Source organism: Acipenser ruthenus, chromosome 6 (assembly GCF_902713425.1).
Source record: "Acipenser ruthenus chromosome 6, fAciRut3.2 maternal haplotype, whole genome shotgun sequence".
In the NCBI taxonomy this organism is placed as follows: Eukaryota; Metazoa; Chordata; class Actinopteri; order Acipenseriformes; family Acipenseridae; genus Acipenser; species Acipenser ruthenus.
Window position 1 is genome coordinate 9,730,720 of NC_081194.1, and position 24,293 is coordinate 9,755,012.

A 24,293-nucleotide genomic window follows, 5' to 3' on the forward strand; every position below is an offset into this window, starting at 1 on the left:
ATTTGTGTGATTTAAGAGGACAACGAGAACACAAACTTTTGGACAGACTTGCTCTTGTTTTATGGTTCGACATGACTTTGAAATAACACATAAACAGTTCAATCATTGCTCTTTGATTAGTTATTTATTTTTATTGTTTAACAACACGTGTTGATAATGTAGGACACCTTTACAACCCAACAACTTATAATTTGGAATGGGGTGGGGGGGGCATACAATAGGCTATGGAGATCTTGAGTATAGAGATTGGTTTGCATGTATTATCCCTGGCTGGGTTTGCAGCTGCTGTCCAAGAGCTGGATTTCACCAAGCCAGGGAGCATCCAGGACTACGAAATGACACGTGAATTTCTAAAACAAAAAGAACAGTATTATTTCTGTAATGTTCATAAAAAATACGACTACACCATAAAAAGCTTGTGCTTAATTGAGTGTAAAAAAAAAAAAAAAACACAGCTGTTATTGTGGATACCTGTAAATAAATTATACATGCACAACCACAGGTAATTAAAAGAGCTTAGCCAAATTTGTAATACACATGTACTTGCATTCCAAATTCACAACCATGTGTATAATTGCTGTGTTATTACAGTGATATGAAAGTGGTCTTTACCTTGTCACTGGTGTTTAAAGCACAAGACTGCACATCATTGCTTTCTCCTTTCTTACACTGCGTGAGTCCCATCTCAACATCCAAGATGTATTTAATTCCAGCAACCACCTGTTGGGTAATACACTGTGTAAATGTATGTTGTGTACTGAGCTAAAAACAAATATTTAAAAAGCACAAAATGCATTCAGCGCTTACCTGTGTTTGAGCCGACAGAACTTTGATCATCTTGCTAGCATTCTCAACAGTGGATTGTTTGTTGTATTCAATCACAGCAGACCTGGCTGCCCTCTGCACATCTAGTCTGTTTGGAGAAACCTCTTCAACACCCCCAACAATCTCTCCTGAGGCTTTCAATACAGCGACGGGATGGGCAGGTTTGCAGCTGCTTTCCAAGAGCTGGGTTACACTACGCCAGGGAACATCCAGGACCACGAAATGACACGTGAATTTCTGAAACACAATAGCAGAACATACTCTTTGTTTGAAAATATCCAGAAATGGCATCAGATTGGAACTTATGAAACCATTTTGAATATATTTTTAAATGTCCTGATAACTTAGGGACTTATTATTATAGTTGACTTTAGAAAGATATGTGAACAATTGATCTAAAATCTTACTACTCTCATCCAGGCATCAGGGACCAGCCTTTCTGTATGTGGGTTCTGTCATGTACTCCACAGCAGCCCGGAGTCCAATTCAATTTAAACCCATGTATAAGTTACCAATAACATGACTTGATCATTAACATTTTTGTTAGGTTTTTTTCAGATCATTTTGGATATTCAGAGATTAATAGTACTGAGGTTTTGTAAGAGAAGCCATTTACCTCAACATAAAACTACCTCAGCTTAAAGCACAAGACTTAGCACATTTTGTAATAAACATGTACTTGCTTTGCAAATTCACAGCCAGCTGTATAATTCTTGTGTTATTACAGTGTAATAAATTGGAATTAAAATGGTCTGTACCTTGTCACTGGTGTTTAAAGCACACGACTTCACATCACTGCTTTCTCCTTTCTTACACTGCGTGAGTCGCATCTCAACATCCAAGATGTATTTCATTCCAGCAACCACCTGTTGGGAGACAACAATGAGTATCTCTGTATAGTGAGCTAGGAAAATACTTACAAGAATACTTCAAAGAATATTGTGCTTACTGTACCTGTATTTGAGCCGACAGAACTTTGATCATCTTGCTGGCGTACTCATCGGTGGATTCTTTGTTGTATTCAGCAACAGCAAAGCTGGCTGCCCTCTGCACACCCCGACTGCTTGGAGAAGCATCTGCAAGACCCCCAGATAGTTCAGCTGAAGCTGTAGAGACAGTGAGGACGAGAAGCACACAATGCCACCAGCAAGCCATGGTCACTCTTTAGCCTGGGCTCTGAGAATGAAATGAAGTGGGCTGGCTGGGTTTTTATAGTATGTGTATGATAATGCAATCTGTAACTTGTGCAAACATGACTAAGTTGTATAGTTCAAATAAAGGAATAAGGAAACAAATTATATATATATATATATATATATATATATATATATATATATATATATATATATATATTATTTATTTCTTAGCTGACGCCCTTATCCAGGGCGACTTACAATTGTTACAAGATATCATATTATTTTTACATACAATTACCCATTTATACAGTTGGGTTTTTACTGGAGCAATCTAGGTAAAGTACCTTGCTCAAGGGTACAGCAGCAGTGTCCCCACTGGGGATTGAACCCACGACCCTCCGGTCATGAGTCCAGAGCCCTAACCACTACTCCACACTGCTGCCCATATAAGGTAAGATATGAGTAATATGAAGTTCTGCCGCACCACATTATTGAATTCCTTAATGGGATAAAGGTGGCTCTTGGGCAAGTGAACTTTCTCCAAACAGAGAACAAGGGTCCTACGTGTGGTCAAGGGTAGAGACAGATATGGGTATGCAGCTAGCCCTGGTCACAATTGGGATTTAAAGTTCCTTTATTAATAATCTTAGACCAAACTACCCTTCACTTAAATGTAATAGAGGATTCCTAATTATATTATCATGCAAAGGTAAAAGGTCAGGAATGGGCTGCGAGTATAACCATTCATCATTCATCAGGGCATATAACTGACTTAGGAAAACACATCAAACATGTGATTTAAGAAACATGAATTCATCATTCATTAGGAGAATTATTGCAAGTTAATAAGACAACTTGTGTTGTATCAGGGATCAGGTTCATTTTTGGTATCGATGGCAATTTCTATGTAATAAGATTTTTTGTGAATGAAAAACTGCCTTTCAATACTTGTATTTCCTAAATATTAAATGTAATTTGAGTTTATATAGAACATTGTATGGGGTGCTGTGCGATATACAGGATCCACCCCAATAGTGGTCACCTTGAGTGGCTACACGCCTCTGACCTTGAGTGGGTGAAAATCAGCTTGAATCTTTCACAGCACCCTATGCTTTATGTTTTATAAAATATCATTTAAAAATAATAATTAAACAGTATAGCTTTTTTAAAACGTGATGCCATTTCTATGTGATACAAACTATCTGATATAAAGAAGTAAAAGATGGCTGTGTCACATCAATATCAGCTTCAGCTATGGCCGAAAGTTTGGCATCACCCTAGAATGTTCTGTACTCTGCAAAACCTTCCAAATGATTGCTAAACAGGGTGTGGCAAACACAAAGAACAGTTGCTTTGTAGATTAAAAAAAAAAAAAAAAGTGCATGCATATTTATTGAAAATAGGGTTGCCAACTTTCCATTGTTTGAAAACCGGACATCCTGGAAAAGAGAATTTGTTATAAATTGTTAGAGTTGTTTTTATCTTATGTTAAGCAATGTTTTTTTTTTTTTTTTTTTAAACAAAATAATCTTCAAACAGCTTCAGAAGAACTTGTTAGGGGTCCTGTAGAGGTTTCTCCAAACAGACAAGATGTGCAGAGGACAGCCAGGTCTGCTGTGATTGAATACAACAAACAATCCACTGATCAGCTGTAGTAATAATAAAACAAACTTGATAGTTGGAGTTGTTTTAAGTAGAAGTTCATTATTAAGATAAGGTGTCAATCGTATAGGTTTAAAAAGACAGGAAATTTAAAGGAGCCATTAAGCTAGTGTTTGGTAATAGGGATCAAATTGGTATAGGCCAGGGGTGCCCAGTCCTGGTCCTGGAGGGCCGGTGTCCTCCTGGCTTTTGTTCCAACTGCCCCCTAAATTACTTAATTGGACCAATCAAGCCCTTATTAGACGCTTAATTGGTCCAATTAAGCAATTTAGTGTACAGTTTGAACAAAAACCAGGAGGGCATCTGCCCTCCAGGACCAGGATTTGGCACCCCTGGTATAGATAGGCATTCTCAACTCCACGGAAGTTGGGTCAAATTAAGGTTCTGTACCTTTAAGGAACACAAGGTTAAAGGTGCCCCCCACCGCCCCATAAGCAGGGTTAACTTTCCTAAAAAACAGGGAATAGTTTGTTTTGTTTCACGACTACAACTAAGCAAGGTGAGTTGGTGTACATCTTTTCTTCCCAATGTAGTGTAAAGGAGATTGAAACTTTATGGGAGGACATTATGGGAGGCTTTCATATCAGCATCTAGAAAATGTGAGTTTTATGTATAATGTTAACAAAAACGCCAATAAATTAGTCAAAACAAAACAAAAAGGATTCTATAATTAAGGTGGTTTAGCTGAAACAGCGTGTTTTGTAAAGCGGTTGTTTTAAGAAATAATTTAGAAGTACTTTTTATGCTTTGATTTTAAAATAGACTCCAATTAGGACCAAGTTAGTGTTTTTTTTTGTTTTTTTTTATTATTATTTTTTTAAGATACTTTACTTTATTTAAATTAGTACTGTGTTAGTGCTGTTCATGTCAGTGTTCAATAACGTAACCTAAGTCATAGGCAAGACCAGTAGTAGTTCAAATGCATGATTAAACATTTAGACTACATGGTTAAACCGAAGTGCAAGAAATGGTTATTCAAGTAAGCTCTCCACATCACATGACGGTCATGGTGTTGACTGGCTAATTTACCAAGCGAACCGCGTGAAGAAACGGCTACTTGTGTGGATTACAGCTTTGTATTTAAACCTTTTTTTTTTCCTTCTTACGGGCCAAGTATATAGAGGTATGTGGTTAGACAGTGATAACAAATATGGTTGTGATATGATGCAGTGAATTATCAAGGGTGCCCTTAAGTTTTGTTTTATTTAAATCTTTTGGCGTGATTTTTGAACAATCCAGATACTGTGACCCACGCAAGGTGTTGATTGAGTTCACAGCGATGCACACCCTGATTAAACATATAACATGCCATACTGTATACGTGTCTGTGCAAAGTAAGGAAGGAAGCAGAAATTACGTTGGCAACCAATCAATCCTAGTCTGGTGCTGCTCACTGCAGTTTGGGTGGTATAAAAAATGACTGTGCCAGATGAGTTTTCATGAAAAACAAAACCTGCGGAACCAGTCGAAGTGAGACTAAAATGACAAGCTGCCTAAGTAATAGTAAGGACATGGAGTCTCCATTTGAAACGCTTGAAACAGCTGCTTGGATTTGTGATTGCTGCTTTTCTAACTGTAAGCAGTAGTGCGCAAACTTTTATTACCAGATATTAACGTTAGAAATTAACTTTTATATTAACAGGTGTTTTTAATGTAATAGCGTTTTTTGGCTAACTACATGATCTGAAACCAACATAAGACCACGCCCATTGATGCGTTTGATTTGGCAGAGCTGCTTACATTCAGACTTGGTTAACATTTATATATTTAGCTAAATCGGGACTTTTTTTTTGCTAAATCTAGGAAAAAATACGCGATTTACATTAAATCCAGTGGGGGAAAAAAACTGTTAACATTGGTGCTTTTTAACTTGTCGCGCCATATATGGAGGCCGCCATTTCAGCTGTTCACTGCAGTTTCACGGACAGTCGACACTTCAAACATAATTGCCAATCACCAATGCCCTCGCCTGTGGAGAGTTTATATTCTGGTAGGTAACTGTAGTACTTTTGGTATAAATCGTGCAAGTTTTTTTTTTTTTTTTAAATGAAATAGACTGCTTATACTTCCTATGCTACATTGTAATTGTTGTATGCTTTAATATTACTGAGTTCAATTAAGGTTACATCCCACCCTTAGGCAGATGATTGTTGTGTGCCATGTTAATGAGGATGTTTAAAAGTGCAAAGAGTCTGCTATGGTTGATTGACTGGTGGTAAAAATGAGTGAAGCGCACAATACAAAGGTGAGTTGTAACGTTTTGAAACAATTAAGCCTGGAAACCTGTAGGTTTAAATACTGAACTACAGCAGGGGTGGCCAACGCTGGTCCTGGAGAGCCATGATTTAAGGGTTCCCTATAAAACCTGCTGGATTGAGGCTGTCCAGGACCAGTACAGAGTCTCAATGCTGAAAATTGTCTGCATTTAATACAGACCCACATTTGGTAATGCGTTTGCATGTTGGATTGAAGCAAATTGCATGTAATGCATTTGCAATACATTTCAATATTGAGTATTGCAATATTCTGTATAATATATTCTCTGGTCTACTGTAAAAATGTAGAGCTCTGTGTGGTTCAGACTTTATACTTTTTGTTGCCATCTGCAGTTCAAAAAAACTGATGCACGAGCTTGCTGGTGTATAGGTGCGTTGGGATAAGTACAGCCAGTTTGGAATTTCGTAACGTATGCAGTGGGGGTGCTAGTTGGTACCCTGGTACAATTCTGTGCAGTGTTACTTTTTTCTTTAAGCTATAGCCTTTCTCCTGTATATTGCAGCTACCCTGTGGTCTGTCTTGATTTCACTCTCCAGGCTACACAGTGAACATGGCATGCTGTTGGCACACTCTCGGTGTGCTTCTCTGTGTCGCTGTCTTGGCAGTCTACACCCAGATGCTTGGGGGTCTTCAAGACGTTTCTACAGACAGAGAGGATGTGCAGAGGGCAGCCAGGTTTGCTGTCGCTGAATACAACAAAGCATCCAATCATCCGTATTCCAGCAAGATGATCCGGATTGTCTCAGCCCAAGTACAGGTGTGACTTCTCATTGTTTTCCATGTTTGATCTTTTCTTTCTTTCTTTCTTTCTTTCTTTCTTTCTTTCTTTCTTTCTTTCCTCTCTCAAAAGATCGTAAATTTGCATTGACTGGTTTAACAAATTGATTGCTAACTTGCTTGTTCTGGAAATTGATACTTTTGTACCCTGATGAAAGCAATGTTAAGCCGAAAAGTGTAGTTTTTTTACGTGTGTTTAACCAATAGTGTTTTTTGATGTGCGAGTTGTAGGGTTTCCTTCCCTTTATTTATTTTCATATTGCTTTTACACTACGCACCACAGTTGTGTGTGTGTTTTTTTTTTGTGATGCTGCTCCACTTATCTGTTTAGTTTGCATGTTTCAACAGGTGGTTGCTGGATTTAAATTTTACCTGCATATTCAGATGGGACGCACTACACATGGCTGTCATAATGAGGTAAAAGCTTCCTCTAATTATAACGGGGATAATAAATTGGCGTCGACAGATGGCTATCGTAACTGCTGCAAACTAAAGTTTATCATAACAATTGGACTTTTTGAAACAATTTAATCTATTTTCAACAATTAGTCAAGGGTTTTGAAGTGAAGTAATAAGTTAAATGAACAACCGTCTGTGTGGGGCAATTTCAACGTACGGGAGTCAAGCATTTTGTTTTTACTTTGTTAGATACTGTATAGGGTCATTCTAGGTTTGTTGTGTTGTATTCCCTCCACCATTTGTACATTCCACTATTTGTACAGCCTACAATATGAGAACCTCATTTTACTGTGTCCTTGGTTTTGTTTTCAGGAATTCACATGCAGATTTGTGGTCTTGGAGGTTCTCTGGAAAAACCTAACGGAGCTCCTGGATACAAAGTGCAATAGCCTGCCATAAACGGGAGGGGAACAACTTTAGCAGTGGTTAAATAACCAGCAATGTATATTGTTGTTCTGTCAGTATCCTTGCAAGAGTTTAAAACTTACTGTATATTAAGCCTTTCTGCCACCTTTACAGTTGTGACTTGTTAAAAGCATTAGGGTTCTGATTTATAACGGAAGTGGTAACCTCCACTATCATAAATTAATGTATATATTCCTTCAATTAAAACCACTGTGGTAACATAGCAGTACACTTTTAGGTGTCTCTTCTCCGTTGATATTAACTTGAGTTGCCCATGATGAGATGTTTCCCCTTCATTGTGAATGGTGACCTCTGGATACTGTTATTCAATGACAAGCACATTAAACCATGTACTATAAAATGTGACCTATAAAGATGTAATCCTTGTGAATAACCATATATGTAGTTAACTTCATTAAAACATTATGGACAAAAGATAAGAATTCCTTTTGTAAGCTGTGTGTTTGTCCTGTTGTGCGACGTGTCACAATTTGTGCATGCCACACTTGTATCCTCTAACTCAACTCTAAGCGGTGCCACCACCTCCCTCTCCTCTGTCCTAATTCTCCTCAACCTCACTGGTGCCTTTGACAGTCGACCTCTCTTCTTAGTTTCTCGTTCGCTGTCCTGGGATACTGGCACTGCTCTTGCCTGGTTCTCCTACCACTCAGATTGCATTTACTGGGTGTCCTGGCATGGCTCACCCTCTAGCTCTTTTTGACAGGTGTCCCCCAAGGCTCATTCCTGTTTTCTCTCTACACCTGCTCCCTGGGTCCCCACATCTCCTTCCCTGGCTTCTTGTGTCATTTCTATGTTGATGATGCCCAGATCTTCCCCTTTTTTTTTTTTTTTTTTTTTTTTAATTTATTTACCCCCCCCCCCCCCCCTCCAACTCAGACATTTCCTACCGTATCTCTACCTGCCTCTTGGCCATCTCCTCCTGGATGCACTCGCATCATCTTAAACTCAACCTCTTGTCACGAAATCCGCGTGTTCAGATTTCTTTACGTACTCTTTTCATTTGCTCAGTATACACTCTTATCTCGGGGGAGACAGAGTGTTATTACTCCTAGTGGGATATAGTTTGTGCTCTGGACCCGCAGTATATTCGGATGACCAATATAGTACCCAAGAAATTGACAGACTCGTGTCTAAAGTGTTTTTACGAATCAGAGTATGATCAGTACTCCTTCGGTTTATTAACAGTTAAATATTGGATTGAGTAGCTACAGGCTACTTCATATCCCCAGCTGACAGACGTTCTGGGCAGTCCAGTGTCTTAACAGATATTAACGTTAACACTTTAATACATCTTTATGTATTCGTGCAGCATGCAGGCCTAGCCACGACCACGACACTAAATACACCCAGTAGCCTCTTTTCAGCACATTCAACAAATGTTCTCCTATCTTCTAAACATAGCGTGAGTCCCTTATAGCAATACATGTGAGATAAAATAATAATTGATTAATGCTTACCCTTTAATATAGATCGTAAAAGGATATGACTGTCTTCACCAGGCAAATTAAACCGAGTTAAATCAGTTCAATTGTGTTTTTGGTTTGCAGAAGATGGACCACCTTGCCCTGTCTGGGATGAGTGTGGTAATCCATTGAAATTATTCTGGAGTTTTATAGGTTTTTCGTCTCATTGGAATACATGGGACGCCTCAATTAAATCCAATCAATCAGGTGGGACAGTTCTTATCCATTTTACAAATAATAGTTTTCAAAAGATCCGGACTAACTTTTCAGAATTAATAGGTGTCATGTACTCAATAAATTAAATATCTGAAAAGTTAAGTGACCCATGGTTCCCAGGATCTTGGTTTATAATATAATATAAAAACACTACTGCATGCAAAACACTAATTTTATATGTGTTATATATGAGAGATGTTCTTAATATGTGACATCATCTTCTAAGTGATTATATTATGCTAAATTAAAGGTATGTGTTTCTTTTAACTTCATATTGTTTCATCATTTTGTTAATGAGTCAGTTTTGATTCCATATACCATTGTCTAACAGAGTATTTGACAAAAGTTTGTCTCATACAATATTCAAGTCATTTAGTTTCACTAAGTTTAAGTGGTAATAGTTTTCATTACAATTATTTATCCATTAAGAGATGCACTGACCAGGCTCTGACCTGTACCTCTCTGGGAATATGTTACTGCTAGCAGTTTCCACAGTCTCTTGTTTTTTTTCCAAGGTCAGAGTCTGTGCAAAGCACTTTATTAGATATATGACCTGTCCATTAAGCCATGAGTTGTGCATATTATTTCAAGACATTTACTTATCAGTACTAAACCACTAACTCCATAAACCTTAACACTCCATCTCTATGAGGCTTGCAGCTCTGCTGAAGTGGAACCCAAGGACATTCCCTCTTTCTAGATAAGAAGAGAGGCCCTGGTTTCACTGTAGCAGTTTCAAATCACCACATTATAAGGAATCCATCTACCATAATTAGACAATAGTATAGTGGATTAATAACAAGGTACATCATAGTATATTATTACAAACTTAACACAAAAACACAACACCTTTTAACTTCTATACTTCAATGGATATCATAATGTCTAGAAGTCTTATTGTTCAATAGAAAGAAGAATAAACTTGTACCATTTTCCCATTTAATTAAATCAAATACTGCTCCAGGTTTTAATCTTCTTATCACTACAGCAACGTCGTGAACAAGCAATAATACTTGTCAGTTTTAAATAATATGTTTTCTCATTATAGCAAACATATTATTAATCTTATGAAATAACTGTTATGAACTATAAACAGTACAATTAGCACTGAACCTGTTTCATTATAAGATAATCTTTCAATTAATTTACCTCTGTTTATCAATTGCTATAATATTATTTTGGTGAATCCCTCTTAGGATTTAAATCCAAATATAGGCCAGTATAACTGCATTCAACTAGGCGTGACCCTTCTCTTTGTTCATACAAAATCTAGCCGAGATAGGATTTTTTCTCAAGACCTCTGGATTGTTAGTTAATCTTTTGGTCATAAAGAGTCTCTTCTTATCTTGTGTTTTTCTTGACATAAATTTGTAGATTAACGTTCACTTTTAGCCGGAATGGTGCTTTTTATCAAGCGTCATGCTTTCTGAAGATAAGATATACTTGTGGTAAATCGTTCATTATATATATTTTCTTAGGGATTCTCAGACCACTAAGTACTTAATTGAATACATGTGTAATTCCAAACAAGAGAGGACTGACCTATTTCATGGAGCAAGAGAGCCACCTACTAGTGGTACAAGGATACTCTTTCTTTATCCTTCCTAATATCTTTGACACTTCATTTTATAATACATTCCATATTTGAAATTGCCTAGTCCATGTCCTGCATATCCATATGTTCCCAGCAGGATTCAGCTTCTGTACCAGGTTTCGCTCTTAGTTGTTTCCACAAGAAGTCCCTTGATCCAATGTTTCTCCATCACAGGTGTGGATTTCCATGGCCTGACTTCATTCCTATAACATACTAGGACACGTTTAGCTGTAAATATTATTTCTATATATTTCCTTTTGTTCGCACAGAGTCACTTTGCAAGGTACGCCTTCCATCCAGAACACTGAAGGAGGCCAAAACTCACTGTTATTCATATTTTCTGGTATCCAATTACTGTTCTGCCTCACATCATCAGTTGGCAGACACAATACAACTGAATCTGATTCAATTGATGAACCAACAGCTGTAGCTACTGAGATCCTCCATGCAAAAGGAGTCAATATTTTACTGACCAGCCTAGCTGATTCAGCGTTACTTGCGACACTCTCCAAATCATATTTTCTTTTCTCCCTCCTCTTTCTCTCCCCCCTTCCTCCTCTTCTGCTTATCTCTATTCCTCTTGAATCTACCCCTCCCTCTCTCAGCACATCTAGACTCTGGCACACTCCTGTCACTTCTTCCTCACAGACTACTCCATGCAGCTCCTAGTTCAGGTCCTGGTACTGTCCCGCCTTGATTACTGCAACTCCCTCCTGGCTGGCCTCCCTACCTCTGCTATCCGTCCGTTCCAAAACTCTGCTGCCCGCCTTTGTCTTTTCCCTTCCTAGTTTCTCCCACACTGCTCTGCTCCGTCATCCAAAACTCTGCTGCCTGCCTTGTCTTTTCCCTTCCTCGTTTCTCCCACACTGCTCTGTTCCGTCATCCAAAACTCTGCTGCCTGCCTTGTCTTTTCCCTTCCTTGTTTCTCCCACACTGCTCTGCTCCATATTGTTGCTCACATCCAATTCAAAACTCTTGTACTGGCCTATTGCTGCTCCCTCCTTTCTCCAGACTATAATTTCTCTTTACACCCCCTCTGCTTCTCTGCCAGCGGCAGAATAGCTGTACACCCCCGCTCCCCCACCTCCAGAGCCTGCTCCTTCTCCACCCTCACCCAGTGGTGGAACGACCTACCCACGGATATCGGGACTGCTCATTCCCTGACCACCTTTCAGCGCCTCCTCAAGACACACCTGTTCAGACAGCATCTGTAAACCTCACAGCTCTCAACCATGCTGGACTATATGGCACCCACTTGTACCAGTACTTGCATCAGCTTGTACTCGTACTGAATACCTTGCTGTATTCTACTACTGCTCTTAACTATTTCCTGTATCTTGTACTTAATTTTACTCTTATAGGTTTCTGTCTTCACGTTTTTGGAAACTACTCTTACTTAAAATTGTTCTTATCCATTTATCGTACTTACTATGTAATGGACTTTACTTGTATAGCAAATATTTCTACTATAAGTGAACTGCTCTTAGTTGAACTCACTCTTTAAATGTAATTATTTACTGTATTCTTGCTCTCATTTGAATATTATTGTTTACTGCTTTTATTGTACTTTATAACTGCTCTTAACTCTAATGTGATTTTCTATATTGTGATACTTTGCACTGTGATATTTTGTATTGAATGTAAGTTGCTCTGGATAAGGGTGTCTGCTAAGAAATAAATAGTCCTCCAGCTGCTGCATCAGTATATGTGTTTGGTTTATAGGATGGATGGCAAGAGTGCTTCAAGGATAACTTCAGAGCCCATAATTGCACTCCTCAGATTACTCAATACTAATGTGTAGTAGAATAGGAATGTATATTATTGAAAAAATATTTTTTAAATGTTTTAAATGAGTTAATATTTAATAAATTAAAACAATACAATTTATTATCACTCAGTACACACGCGAAATATAGATGCTGCATATCAGGGTTTAAATATATATATATATATATAGCCAAACGGTTCTTCTTACAGCAGGTTTCGCTCAGACTCTCACAGACGTGGCGTTCCACTATTGACAGTGACGTCCGAATGACGTATACTAATGGCGTTAACAAAATTGTAGAAACACGCCACTCCCCAGGATACAGCAGGGAACCAGCTATTCGGGCTCTTGGTCATTCATTTGTCAGTATTATTTTCTGTATCTCCATCGAAGTTTTGGGTTTAAAGAAAAACAAACATTAAAACTACAGTCCACCAGGGCTCGTTTCTTAATTCGTCTTGTTAAGGTAGGTCAATTTTACAACAGGCCGCTGCTTGATCGGTACAGCCTGCGATTGGCTTTGATATTGATGGCCTTATACCGGGAGGGGTGTGGGGGAAGTAGTTTATGCTTTGAGGGAATGGAATTGCTGAACTGTAGTTGCGTTTCTGATTCATACAGTAGCGTTATTGCCTGTCACCAAAAACAATTATGTACTAATCGTCTGGTCATGGATTTATTCTGCCGGTCGTATTCACAGCAAAGTAGCTACGGAACTGACATTTCCAATTTAGACGTCTTCATTTGTGTTCTTTTGGGGGAGGGGAGTAACTCGTGAACAGGTGAAATCTCAGTACTTTTTTTTTAAATTAGTGTTTGTTTCTTTGAGCCCTTATCTACAAAAGTTAAGATCTGTGTATCGATAGCTTATTCTGACATACATATGCTAAAGTATACGCTACAGTCGCCCCATTGATGGTATTTACACTAGTGCAGGATTTCTATTTGCAATCGACACTATGTGTGTAAAATTGTTCTTGTTGGTTAAAATGTTTTCTTTGACCAGACAACCGGTCCGAAAAAGCATGTGAAGTAAAATGTTAGCGTTTAAAATACTGGTTGTAACGAGTGGTCACAGGAACTTGTCCGTGTTTAAATACATACTTTGCTTCTAAAAACGTAAACGATTATCTCCACGTTGGCAGACCTTGAAACGCGTAGCAAACACTTATGCAATGGTTAAATACACTGCTGCCACATCATTTATTTTTAAACCTTTGGTCCTGTGGTCAGGATTAGCTCTTAAACTAACAGCACTTATCTCGAACTGTGGATCTGTATAAAACCTTCATTTCTTTTGTCACTATCCCACAGCTGTTTATGTTAAGAGTTTCAGCCATAAAGCATATGGTGTGTTGGGGATATGATGATTTTTAAATTTAATACTAAAAAACATGTCTACAGTGATACCTATAGCTAAATGGCTCTACAAGGGGAACGTAGCAAATAAACACTGTATTGGCAAAACAGTTTTGTTTTCTTTACAATAGCAGCAATGATGCCCTTTAGAACAGGCATCAAAAAACAGTTAACAATAAACTGTGAATCAAGAGGATAATGCTGAACTTAGATTTACCTGTGGATTTAACTGGTGTGGGAAACATGATTCCTGCTTTGGGACATCAGTCCAGGGAACCAGGATACACTTTTTGTGTGGTTGACAGTGTAAACAGTCAAATAGATATGGTGTTGCAAGGCCATTATTGTGGGTAGACTGTTTAATATGTGGTGGCTGTGGTAAGCCGTTTTGATATTCTGACATCAACGTATTCGGTGAATGAAAGTCTACTTGTAAATAAAGTAAATTAACATTTGTCAGCGTCCATATGGCAAGACAGGGCCATGTGAATAAAACAAGCCAAAAAAAAAAACTAACACTCCAAACTTGTAGGAGTAAGCTTGTGGTGGCTGGTTTCACAAAGAGGAGATACTGCAAAAAATCCTGCTGCATCCACATTTTACTCTAGAGAAAAAGCTGAACTCAAGTGAACTCTGAGCAAAACCCAGAAAAAAAGTGCCAGCAGCAAAGTATGGAGCTTAGGAGCTGAAAACAATTAAAAAGTTCTAATTTAAGAAAATGATTAGATCAGTTAAGGGTTTAGGTAAGTAATTGACTACATTATGAATCCTCAAACCATCTGTTGTGGAGTTTAACCCAATTTTAAACATATTTTGCTTATCCATTGAACTTCTCAAACTCCTGGCACCTGTTGGTTTCAATAATGTACCTGCAAGGGGAGTTCTGAAACCCAGAACAGGTGCAGGATTAGTGGAGGTTTCTTGCCCTGCATTTGGTCTATTAATGTGATGTGTTCTATGTTTTTACTGTATTGTCTCAGAGGGCATGGATTTCTATATCATGTATAATAATAAACCTTGAATCAACTTGGTTAACTTATTTTGTTAAACATAGAACAGCTATTTTAAAATAGCTGTGTTTGTTTTTGGAACTTTATGTCTGGAGGTACACCTGTGAGGTAGTCGAAATGTTTACTGGACAAAAATACTTTAAATTGACGTAGGTAACACAATGCAGGTATTGCCTCAAGCATAATAGCAGTTAATGAATGCAAAATGTGCGTTGCAAACCGTCACCACTATAACAGCAGTGAGCTTCTCTGTGCTATTCAAGTTCAGAATCTAGGTGTGTCAACCTTCAGGGACGCACAAGTGCTTTTGTAAGTATAAAAATATCCGTATCTCACACGTATCACATTGTGAAAGCTGCAGGACGGGTCACCGTCTGACATAGTAAGTGTTTGTATATCCTGTTGCACGGGATTGGTCCAGTGTCTTGGCCAAGCTGTTAAGTTGCGCCCCGTCCGCAGAAGTGTGTCAGATTACAGAACACCACTGTTGAGTGAGGATAATACTGTTTGAGGTGCTTGATCGTTCAGGGAAAAGTATTTGTTGTGAGTACTGGTATGTATATTTTATAATAATGATATTATTATAAGATCACTAACTTATTGGTGTAATTTTCTTCAAATAAAGCTATTTCAAATCTCTTTAACTCAAAGGTCACATATGTTAACAACTACTACAGTCAACTAGTAGTTTCTGTGCTTCTTGTTTTTGTGGTTTTGTTTTGTTAAACAATAAATATCGAATGCAATCTTAATGGAAGTGAGTTTTTTCTCTTTTTGTCTTTGAGACACCAAGGAAGACTGCCTCTGGTTCTTTAAAAATATACAGATTTATAGTGAATACAAACATGACTGTGAATTATTATAAAAAGAAATAATTTATAGAAAGCTCTCTCGCTCTGCAGCTCCTTTGAGGTTCCATGGCGACGTACCAGGAGTTTATCCAGCAGAACGAGGACAGGGATGGCGTGCGGTTCAGCTGGAACGTGTGGCCCTCGAGTCGACTGGAGGCCACCAGGATGGTGGTGCCCCTCTCCTGCCTTTTCACACCCATGAAGGAGCGTCCAGACCTCCCTCCAGTCCAGTACGAGCCTGTGCTTTGCAGCAGACCCACCTGCAAGGCAGTCCTCAACCCACTCTGGTATGCCATGCTGTTATTTCCAGCTACTAAAGAATCTTATGTAGATTGTACGTTCATCAAAGTCAACACATGTATTAAAACCTGTGCAAAATAAATTGTACACACACAGTTAGTACATGTTGTGATTTTGTACTATAGTAATACCTTTCACCAAGACATCACAAGGTTGTAAATATTGAGATCCGTAACCATAAGTACTTAAACCTGTAAATATGATTAATTTCATGTACTGTGTCTAACAGAGTATAGTACAACTTCAATAGTAAGGCAAGATATGCTATATAAGGTTATTGCCGTTAAGTTCCTTTGAAATGACAGACAATTCTGTGTAAGTAGCCTTTCCCTAAACAGGTATGCATAGTTAAGATATCTTGTCTCAGTGATCAAGTAGTGTACAACAACATCTTGCCTTCAGCAATTTAGCAATTTTTTTTCTTTTTGTTCCTTGCAGCCAAGTTGACTACAGAGCCAAATTATGGGCATGTAACTTTTGTTTCCAGAGAAATCAGGTGAGTGTTTGTTTGAAATGTATATTTTGTATTCTTAAGCAAAGCACGTTTTCTTATGGTAGTGTCTCTGCTGGTTTCTGTTGTTTCCCGTTCCGTTTTGTAAATTGTTCTTTTTGTTTTTTTTCCAGTTTCCCCCTGCATATGCCGGGATATCAGAAGGCAACCAGCCAGCAGAATTAATGCCACAGTTTTCTACCATTGAATACATTGTACAGGTAAATATAAAAATAAGTACCGGTGTATGTACACTGGGGTGTTAAATGTAACCCTTTCAGTCCTGAATAATTTTTTTTTGAGCTGAAGAATAAACTCCTTTATTGAGTATACATGAACAGGACAACAAATGTTTTACATATATTTATACATTAGCTTAGACTGGGACCTAGGTGTCCTGTGAGGTTCCAAAGTGATTTCCAATGGAATATGCAAGATAAGGCGGGACCTTGAGTTAACCTGGACTGAAAGGGTTATAGATTGAATCACAAGGGATACACTTTATAGGCCCGTTCTGGGTTTGAAATTAGCATTTTATCCTATTAGATCTTACAAATCCTGTGTGTATTTCAAACAGTTTGGATATAACTGGGTACATGTATCCTGCCAGTAGATACAGATAACAGATGCAATGAAAACTCCCCTGAATGTAAAGGTTTTTGTTTGTTTGGTTTACAGCGTGGCCCCCAGACACCTCTGATCTTCCTTTATGTTGTGGACATATGCTTGGAAGAGGAGGACCTTCAGGCTTTGAAGGAGTCCTTACAGATGTCTCTGAGTCTCTTGCCTCCCAATGCCCTGGTTGGCCTGATTACTTTTGGCAGAATGGTGCAGGTCCACGAGCTGAGCTGCGAGGGTATCTCCAAGAGCTATGTGTTCAGAGGAACCAAGGACCTGTCAGCAAAACAGATACAGGTTGGTACACAAACACTTGCTAGCAGATCTTTATGCATATTGATAAATGTGGCTGAGCAGGCATACCTTACATTTCTTTACATATATTTGTTTTTCAGGAAATGTTGGGTCTCACTAAACCAGCAGCACCAGTTCAGCAAGGAAGACCTGCACAGCCTCAGGATCGATCCATCTCCAGCAGGTACTTTGAATATTTAAAGGCATGCAAAGGTATTGTACTGTAGAGTCTTGCATCGGGTCGGGGACGAAACATTTTATGTCCTTTCAGCATACTTGTCTGTAACCCTTTCCCAAATAACGTATTAGAAGGTAAATGTACCGGTATTTCTTGCACTAAAGCAGGAGGTGATTAGGGAGGAGTCAGCTGACTAAGCAGTGTTCTCGCTTGTTTGATACATCGCAAGATCATTTTATCACATCTGCTTGGTGATATTAATTGTCTGTGGATGAGGTGAAACAAAAGATAGCGCAGGGTTTATATCATGTAGTGGATAATAGTTCGAGAGGTAAATCAGAAGTGTGGAATTCTTTTGGAATCATAGTGAATGAAAATAATTAACATGTTACTGGATTCATTGCTTGTAAAACCTGTCATTATGTTTTTGTGTACGACAGCCACAAAACTGGTACATCTCTGTGAAAGCACAGGTGTAGCTCCCTTTCAACTGGTGTCATGAAAGGAATAGACAGGTATTTTGTAGTAAAGTAAGTAGAGGTAGTTAATATGTTAAAATATATCCAGACCACTAGAGAAAGCTACCATGCTGTATATCCTTATGAATAAACTCAATCTGTGGAGAATGGTAGAGATATCCGTGTGTGAATGTGATTCGAAGCAGGCAGTAGGTAAAGGACAAACACTTGCAGGTTTGGGTCGGGTTGCAGGTCTTATTAAAGCGGGTCGGGTCGCGGGTAAGAAGACAGTGTTGCAGAGGGTTGCGGGTTTGGGTTGGGTCCTGTAGTAGCGGGTCCGGGTCGGAAGCGGGTCGTAAAAATCAGACCCTCGCAGGACCCCCTAGTGTACTGTAATAGCAGCTTTGCCAGCCTAGTAATTACTACTTCTGTCTGCATTATAAATTACAGCAGGAATTTAATCAAATGTTTCTTTTTAATGCTTTAGGTTTTTGCAGCCTGTGCATAAGATCGACATGAATTTGACAGACCTCCTTGGTGAGCTTCAGAGGGACCCATGGCCTGTGCCGCAGGGAAAACGGCCCCTGCGATCTACTGGCATTGCCTTGTCTATTGCTGTGGGCCTGCTTGAGGTAACTTTCAGCTTGCACACTTACTGTACATGATTAGGGACCATTTCACACCACCAACAAAATGGCCTGTTCTGGGGCGCATGGTAGTTTGCTGTGACTACTACTACTGCTGTTACTACTACAGCTTTAAGTCCGTTAGTTCTGCTTTGGGAAGGATTGATTCTTTTTAGCTAGTAGATGGTTGGAATCGTCAAGAACAAGTGGAAAACTGCTGACAGCTATGATTCTGACAATCTTTTCTGTTGTGTTTTGTTATCCAGGGTACTCTCCCGAACACAGGAGCTCGTATAATGCTCTTCACTGGTGGCCCTCCCACCCAAGGCCCTGGCATGGTGGTTGGAGACGAGCTGAAGACCCCGATCCGCTCCTGGCACGACATTGAGAAGGATAATGCCAAACATCTGAAAAAGGCCACAAAGGTTTGCAGCTTCATTTTGATATTCATAATTTGTTCTGGCTACTTAGTCTGTTTCTGACCTGTAGTATTACTGTTTGTTTTAATACTGTTTCTCTCTCTGTAGTACTATGAAGCTTTGGCCAGCCGTTCAGCAGTGAATGGCCACTGTATCGATATATATGCCTGTGCTTTGGATCAGACTGGGCTATTGGAGATGAAGTGCTGCTCCAATCTTACAGGGTTAGTTGCTTTCCTCGGTTGTTGAATTCCATGACTAGTAACTGTTACAGTAGCAAAGCAAATAATTGCATTACCATAATGCTAAATGATGTTTTATTAATCTTGTTTTTAGGGGTCACATTGTGATGGGTGATTCCTTCAATACATCCCTCTTCAAGCAGACATTCCAGAGGGTTTTCACTAAAGATTACAATGGTGAATTCCGAATGGCTTTTGGAGGAGAATTAGAGGTTAAGGTAAGATTCTATATTTATATATTTTGTTAAAAGTAACAGAAGGACAGTGTGTGTGTACAGAAAATTACCACCTGGCACACTTTAAGCTTTAATGAGTTCAAATAAATATTCTAACATGTATATTTTATTGAATTTCAGACTTCAAGGGAACTGAAGATTTCTGGAGCAATTGGTCCATGTGTCTCTCTAAATGCAAAGGGGCCATGTGTGTCTGAAACCGTGAGTATTTAATGCATAGTCTTTCAAGAACCTGGACGAGTAGCCCTAAAACATTCATCTTCTGGGAATTGTTATTGATCACTGATAAATATCACGTGCAGGGCTCCCGTGTTATAAGGCAGCCCTTTTTAAAGTGATTTGCAGGTAGTATGTTCACAGCTCAAAACTGTCCCAGAATGCCAGTCCACTACCATTTTCATTTTAGTTCTAAGGCAAAATACAAGTAGCACAGTCCCTGAACAATGGCTCCTGACTACAGTGTTGTAAAGGGGGAGTATTGTATCGTGCATGAAATGGATATTTCTGTCTGTTATTTAGTATTGTCTTTTCTCTGTTAGGAACTGGGTTTGGGAGGCACGAGTCAGTGGAAGATCTGCGGCATCAATCAGTTCACGACACTGGGAATGTATTTTGAAGTTGTAAATCAGGTCAGTGTCTTTAGCTTTCTTGTCTACAGCAGTAAACTTTTTTTTTTCTTTCTGTATTTTTTTACTGATAAGCTATTTGAGAGTCTTGCAGGACTGAGTTGTCAGCATGAAAAACGTTTTGTATTACACCTGCACCAGAAATGTTTGTATTCAACCCAGATTGATAAGAAAACTGAAGATCTAGCAGAAGTGTGAAGCCTAAGGATTAGGTGTGATCTTATATAGTGGTGAAAGAGATGGGTCTAAATTAAAAAAATAAATAAATATGGAATATCGTAATAACATGTTGTGTTTTTATTTTTTTAACCCCAATTAAATGTCTCTTCATAACCAGCTGGTATTTTTATTTTATTGTTCAGCACAATGCACCAGTCCCTCAAGGTGGCAGAGGAGCCATTCAGTTCATCACACAGTACCAGCATTCCAGCACACAGAAGAGAATCCGAGTTACGACAGTAGCTAGAAAGTAAGTTTCCGTAATTGGCCTCGTATTACATAAAAGATTTTGAGAACATCATTCACTGCCACGCAAGCAGCTTAATAGATACTTTCTATCAACACCCAATTACTAACAATAACAAAACCTTATTTAAAATGACTACACCGTGCCGTGTTGTGGTTTTGTTTGTAAATCAGGATAAACCATCACTTTTTGGTTCATAATATGATCGTTTAGGGTTGAGGTTAACACTGGGGATTTAAGGTAAAACATGTCCTAACGTGAGTGCTTTCCTGCATCCAGCTGGGCAGATGCACAGTCCCAGATTCAGCATATCGAAGCTGCGTTTGATCAGGAGGCGGCAGCAGTGCTGATGGCACGCCTGGGAGTTTTCAGAGCAGAGTCTGAAGAGGGTCCTGATGTTCTTAGATGGCTCGACAGGCAGTTAATCAGACTGGTAAGGGCTCATAGTCATATTTGTTTAACATTAATATTGGTTTTGTAAAGTATTTTACTCTGTACGTTGTATGTTTTCACCATAACCAAAGGGTGTGTTAATTTTACCTTTTCATTTCTGTGTTAAGTGTCAGAAGTTCGGACAGTTCCATAAAGACGACCCCAACTCCTTCAGGCTGTCGGAGTCCTTTTCCCTCTATCCACAGGTACAAACAAAGACAATTTTACTTTTGCTACATTTTTCAATTTTAATAATGCTTGAAGTTCAGGCCATCTGGATTATCACAGATTCCACGCATAGTAGTGGAAGTCAATATGAATCCAGGTCCTACTAGATTCATATCTCTTTTCCTTGTCAGAACGTGACTAAGGCACAATATCATTTATTATGTTTTTTAAATGATAAATTACTACTTCGTGCCAGATGCTTCATATAACCTTTCTGAACTTTTAATAAAACAGTAATTTAACGAAATAAGCTAACTGGAAGTTATGTTAGCTGGAAATATTGGCTAATATGTTTTTTCTCCTCAATTTGCTAGTTTATGTTCCACTTGCGGAGGTCACCCTTCCTTCAGGTGTTCAACAACAGCCCTGATGAGTCTTCATATTACCGGCATCACTTTGTGCGACAGGACCTGACTCAATCACTGATCATGATCCAGCCTATCCTTTATTCCTACTCCTTCTACGGGCCACCTGAGGTGAGTGCAGGAACCATCACCGTTTATCATTTCTTATGAACGTTGCTGCTAGCTCTTCTCTGAAAGACTGGAGCAGTATCATTGTAAACTGTATTGGTAGGTGACACATGTCAGAAACCTGTTTGTCCGCCTTCTGAGACTCCCAAGAAATCTGGTATGATGATTGAAATAGGAAATAAGAAAAATATATGTTATACTATGCATAACTTGGAAAATGAAAACGTCTCACTGTTCTGATTTGATATCTTTCAGCCTGTGCTCCTCGACAGCAGCAGCATCCTACCAGACAGAATCCTTCTTATGGACACCTTCTTCCAGCTTGTCATCTACCATGGAGAGGTACGGATTCTGTACTCTCTTAGAATCCTTTATATTTGCAAGAACAGGTTCCTGCTTGGCAGGAATGTACGGTTAACAGTTAAAGTAACAGAACTTTAATTAAAAGGAAGTTTGCAATATATAACTTTTTTTTTGGTATACAGACTATTGCACAGTGGCGTAAAGCAGGCTACCAGGAGATGGCAGAGTATGAAAACTTCAAGCAGCTTCTTCAGGCCCCGCTGGATGACGCTCAGGAAATCCTTCAGACACGCTTCCCCATGCCTCGATACGTTGATACAGAACACGGTGGCAGCCAGGTATGCTTATACTGGATTTTCATCTGTTTAGTTTAGACACATGATCATAAATTCTGACAGAAAGCTGTTGGAGAAGTCAAATAACCCAACATTTTGATACAATTAATTTTGTCTACCTGTAGTTTTAAAATGTTGTCAAGTCTGAATATATGCTGGATGATTAGTTGAGGCTTGATATTTCTCACTGATGTCCTGTGTCATACTTGAATACAGTAGGTTATACTAATTCTGTATTCATATTTATTTGTCTAGTTTTTGGATCTAATACAAAATTGTTCTGAAATTCAGATTCATAGGGAAGCGACAGAACCACGCATTCCTTAATTCACCGCTGTTTTTCTTCTGTCTTTGAACCGTATTTCTTTTGTTTTGTCTTTTACAGGCTCGATTCCTTCTTTCCAAAGTGAACCCGTCACAGACTCATAACAATCTCTACGCATGGGGACAGGTGAGTGATTGATTGATTAGATGCGTGGCATGCTATATTAAAAATTACTAGGGTAAAACAAAGGATAATGCAGTATGTGTCACTGGAAGATGAAGGAGCAGGGTATTTGCTTATGTATGTTTAGTTGCCGTTGTTGTAGGTTTACTAAATAAAAGCGTAAGGAAAGTAAATAGAGGGAAGATATCTCCTAGTAGCCAAATTAGATCTGTAGGTTTGTGAAGTTTTTAATTCTATAAATCAAGTATTTTTATAGAGTTATATATTTTTTCTTGCAGGAAACGGGAGCCCCGATCCTAACAGACGATGTCAGCTTGCAAGTGTTCATGGATCATTTGAAGAAACTGGCAGTATCCAGTGCATCATGATTCTTATGAAAAATATTGAAGAATTTTACAAACAACTGTCAGCATTTCAAACCCTAAATATTGAATTGAATTATTGTAGCCCACAACCATTGTGAAAGTATTTATTGTTCAATGATACAATAGTTTGGCTCACCACTGCTGATCGGGGGGAAAACATCATTTTCCAGTTTTGAAACCAGCTTATTTTAAATAATCCGACCACCTATTTACATTCCTAATGCCTTTTTACATTACTTACATGCAGCTTTTTTTTCTAAAAAGATTTGATCATAAATGTATTAAGCAGCTGTTCTTGTTCTATTTAAAATGATAGTGATATCACTTTTTAAAACACCTTCAAATGTCACAAAGGACAGTTTACGAGCAGGTGTGCTGAACTTTAGCACACTTGGTAACCTTTTTAGTTTTTTAAACTACTGACTAAAGAAGGTAAATGCCAAGCAATATGTAATAACTTTAATACAATGACGTATTTCGTGTTGTCTTCCAATGCGCTTGCAAAATGTATTAATTTGTTGTTGCCTGAAGGACTAGCTGTGCACAGTATGAGATGTACATGCATTATAAAATGCATAGGAAATCTGGAATGCAACGGTCTAATTTATTAATGTGTCCAAACACCATTTTATATAGGTAGAAAACGTATTCTTGAAGTATTGTTTCATTCCAAATGTAATGTTTATCCATCTCACCTGTTTATACTGAAAAGCTATTTTCTATATTTAACATAAAACATCTTCATGTTTGCTTTACTTTAACAGGAAATAAATGATTACAGAGATGCAATACATACGTGCATTACATGTGAAGTATTGTTTAAATGTGGTTATGATGAAAATAACAAGTGAAATGTAACTAGCTGGTACAGTAGTCTTAATGTAAAGGAAATGTGTTCTAAAGCAATTGTGCTGAAATATATAATTATGCTAA

The 24,293-nt window shown here is 38.5% G+C and overlaps 2 protein-coding genes across 5 annotated transcripts; both read left to right on the forward strand.

The window, feature by feature from the left end:
* Positions 1-5,110: 5,110 nt before the first annotated feature.
* On the forward strand, positions 5,111-7,984 carry LOC117410388 (cystatin-like). Of its 2 annotated transcripts, none has more exons than XM_059024947.1 (4): positions 5,111-5,613; positions 6,437-6,657; positions 7,009-7,094; positions 7,449-7,984. In XM_059024947.1, the coding sequence occupies exons 1-4, from the start codon at positions 5,508-5,510 to the stop codon at positions 7,495-7,497; spliced, it is 462 nt and encodes a 153-aa protein (XP_058880930.1). In that variant the 5' UTR covers positions 5,111-5,507; the 3' UTR covers positions 7,498-7,984. The 2 variants fall into 2 exon arrangements, with proteins under 2 accessions (XP_058880930.1, XP_034777392.2); XM_034921501.2 differs by having other exon boundaries at positions 5,165-5,613; positions 7,026-7,094.
* Positions 7,985-12,825: 4,841 nt separating this feature from the next.
* Positions 12,826-24,293, forward strand: LOC117410375 (protein transport protein Sec23A). Of its 3 annotated transcripts, none has more exons than XM_034016826.3 (20): positions 12,826-13,069; positions 15,875-16,110; positions 16,562-16,619; positions 16,748-16,834; positions 17,292-17,528; positions 17,627-17,709; positions 18,649-18,793; positions 19,054-19,212; positions 19,315-19,430; positions 19,543-19,666; positions 19,805-19,885; positions 20,224-20,313; positions 20,673-20,779; positions 21,056-21,209; positions 21,337-21,414; positions 21,751-21,912; positions 22,165-22,251; positions 22,395-22,550; positions 22,933-22,998; positions 23,274-24,293. In XM_034016826.3, exons 2-20 carry the CDS (start codon positions 15,890-15,892, stop codon positions 23,361-23,363), a joined length of 2,301 nt encoding a protein of 766 aa, XP_033872717.1. In that variant the 5' UTR covers positions 12,826-13,069; positions 15,875-15,889; the 3' UTR covers positions 23,364-24,293. The 3 variants fall into 3 exon arrangements, with proteins under 3 accessions (XP_033872717.1, XP_034777697.1, XP_033872718.1); XM_034921806.2 differs by lacking the exon at positions 12,826-13,069 and adding an exon at positions 13,286-13,385; XM_034016827.3 differs by lacking the exon at positions 12,826-13,069 and adding an exon at positions 15,401-15,525.

Coding starts and splice junctions, on each gene's coding strand:
- LOC117410388 (XM_034921501.2), top strand. CDS start 5,508: ATGGAGGCCGCCATTTCAGCTGTTCACTGCAGTTTCACGGACAGTCGA. Junction 5,614..6,436: donor TGTGGAGAGTTTATATTCTG/GTAGGTAACTGT, acceptor TTCACTCTCCAG/GCTACACAGTGAACATGGCA. Junction 6,658..7,025: donor TTGTCTCAGCCCAAGTACAG/GTGTGACTTCTC, acceptor ATGTTTCAACAG/GTGGTTGCTGGATTTAAATT.
- LOC117410375 (XM_034016826.3), top strand. CDS start 15,890: ATGGCGACGTACCAGGAGTTTATCCAGCAGAACGAGGACAGGGATGGC. Junction 16,111..16,561: donor GCAGTCCTCAACCCACTCTG/GTATGCCATGCT, acceptor TGTTCCTTGCAG/CCAAGTTGACTACAGAGCCA. Junction 22,999..23,273: donor ATCTCTACGCATGGGGACAG/GTGAGTGATTGA, acceptor TTTTTCTTGCAG/GAAACGGGAGCCCCGATCCT.